At 44.3% G+C, this 2,077-nt stretch overlaps 1 protein-coding gene across 1 annotated transcript; it reads right to left on the bottom strand.

Moving 5' to 3' along the window:
- Positions 1–1,170: 1,170 nt before the first annotated feature.
- On the bottom strand, positions 1,171–1,809 carry LOC110926882 (proline-rich proteoglycan 2-like). The gene has a single exon (XM_022170522.1). The coding sequence runs from the start codon at positions 1,807–1,809 to the stop codon at positions 1,171–1,173; it is 639 nt and encodes a 212-aa protein (XP_022026214.1).
- Positions 1,810–2,077: the final 268 nt, after the last annotated feature.

The raw sequence follows: 2,077 nt of genomic DNA, 5'->3' as shown, positions 1-2,077 counted from the left end.
CTTGAGAAACTGCAGCGGTGATTAAAGCTTGCAGTTCGGCACCAGTAATATTGATTCTGGTGTTGCCCTCTGCTGGATGACTGTTTGCTTCGTCTGAGCCAGCCATTTCTGGATGCTATAATATAGACAATAATAATATTTTAAATTACATACAGATTCATCGCATTGATGATCCAATGGTCATGGTATTATTAAACCATTTAGACCATTTCAAGTCATAACTAAAAGTTAATAGAATGCGTTATTCTTTACATTATTGGGCAGGGGAAGAATAGAAATTTCACAACTGCCAATGTCGTAAAAGACATTTTATTCATTATTAAACTCGTCTCGAAGGATATTTAAATAGCTTAGGAAGCTTGTCATAAGGACGAGTTAAGATCTATCTAACGATCTCTAAGATCAGTGATCTTTTAAGGGTTGAACAAAGTTCATCGCCTTTTTTGACAAGAAGTTTATAAATTGTACTTTCATTGCCATTTTTACACCTTTGCTTTAAAAGCATACATCTCAAACGGATGCCTTGGTGTACACATAACACTGATGTTTACTAGCCATGACTCGCATTGATCATTTTGGCTTTATGTGACTTAGAAGGATCCAACTACCTTTTTGGAAGCTTGTGTGGTTTCTCGTACCGCACAGCTGGGAATGTTAACATGTTTTCAGATGTTAACAGGGATTTGCTATCTTAAAAAGGTTGTACCATCATAGCCAATTAATACTTTGGCTAGGTTATACCTCTAAGAGTTTCTTTGGCAGATCAGTTATAAATTGAAAAGAGATAACAGGGTGTGATAAAATACACAATTAAAAACCAAAGTTGAAACTTCATTAACTAAAAACAAGTACAACTGCCCTAAACGGGACTTAGAAAAAGACAAACTACCCGCGCAGGGGCATACAGAAAGGAAAATATGTCCACGCAGGGACTTGATACAGAAATTAAACAAATGTCCACGCAGGGACATGATTACTTCAATCAAGAAACAAAACTATCCTTTACTTCTTCTTCCCTTTGATAAGGTTCGCAAGGCCTTTCATGAAGCTATTATGCCTTTCCTTGTTCTTCCTGGTCTTGTTCTCAACCTTATCTAGCCTCTCCAGAATTTCCTGGGTTTGTTGCTGTTGCTGAAGTTGCTGGGGAGGAGGTGGCTGGTATGGAGGGTACTAATAACCCTGAATCGGGTATCCAGATGGATGCATAGGAGGGTAAGTAGAAGGATAGAGGAGGTGGTACTGCGCAGCCGTAAGGTACGGGTCTTGAGATATATAGTCCGAGGGGTACCCCGATGGGTTCTCATAAGGATTGTACCCGGAAGGACCTGGGTACGTCGGGATTGGGTTATCAAAACCCACAGGCGGCTGAGGTGGTGCATAAGAAGCTTGCGGAGGATTAGCCTCCGGTGCCGCGTTTGAGGGCCCACCCATCTGGGGGTCCTCTGGAATAGGGGGATAAGAACTCGAGCCATGAGGAGAACTGAAACGGGGTCCTCCTCTTACGGACATGCGTGCGTTCCTCCTTCGCCTCGGAGGCTCGGGAGGTGGTTGTGGTGGCTGCTGCGGTGGCTCCTCTACCGAGAGTGGTGGTGGAGAGACAGCTTGGAGTTGAGGTTCTTCCAAAGGTGGTTGGGCTGGAGAGCTATGGTAAGATGGGGTAAAGAACCAGTCATATGTAGCCATTTTCTCCTGGAATGAGTCGGGCCCATGGTAAGGTGATCCCTGAAACGGAGACCCACTAGATATGCTGATAGGGTGGCCCGAGGTTCCTGTTTGCATCTCCGGGTCGGGGTCATCATCCATCTCCATTTCCTGAGATAAATGGTCCTCAGGGCCCAATGGCTTGTAGCCAAGAAAATCATTAACATAATCGGCTGGGTTGAACTGTCCCGGGGAATAGGGGGAGTCAGAGTAATGAAACGAGTGAGATTGCAAAGAGTTATGCGGCGGGTAAGACTCGTGCGAATGGTGAGATTGTTGAGAGTGGTGAGAGTGTTCGGGCTCGTCTGGAGCAAACGGCCCGAAAGACGTGTTTTGGTCAAAAATCACACAAGGATAATGTAACCAAACTTTATGA

The sequence above is a fragment of the Helianthus annuus genome, chromosome 6 (assembly GCF_002127325.2).
Source record: "Helianthus annuus cultivar XRQ/B chromosome 6, HanXRQr2.0-SUNRISE, whole genome shotgun sequence".
Taxonomy (NCBI): Eukaryota; Viridiplantae; Streptophyta; class Magnoliopsida; order Asterales; family Asteraceae; genus Helianthus; species Helianthus annuus.
Note: the sequence above shows the minus strand (reverse complement) of the source record. Positions and strands in the feature narration are given on the sequence as shown.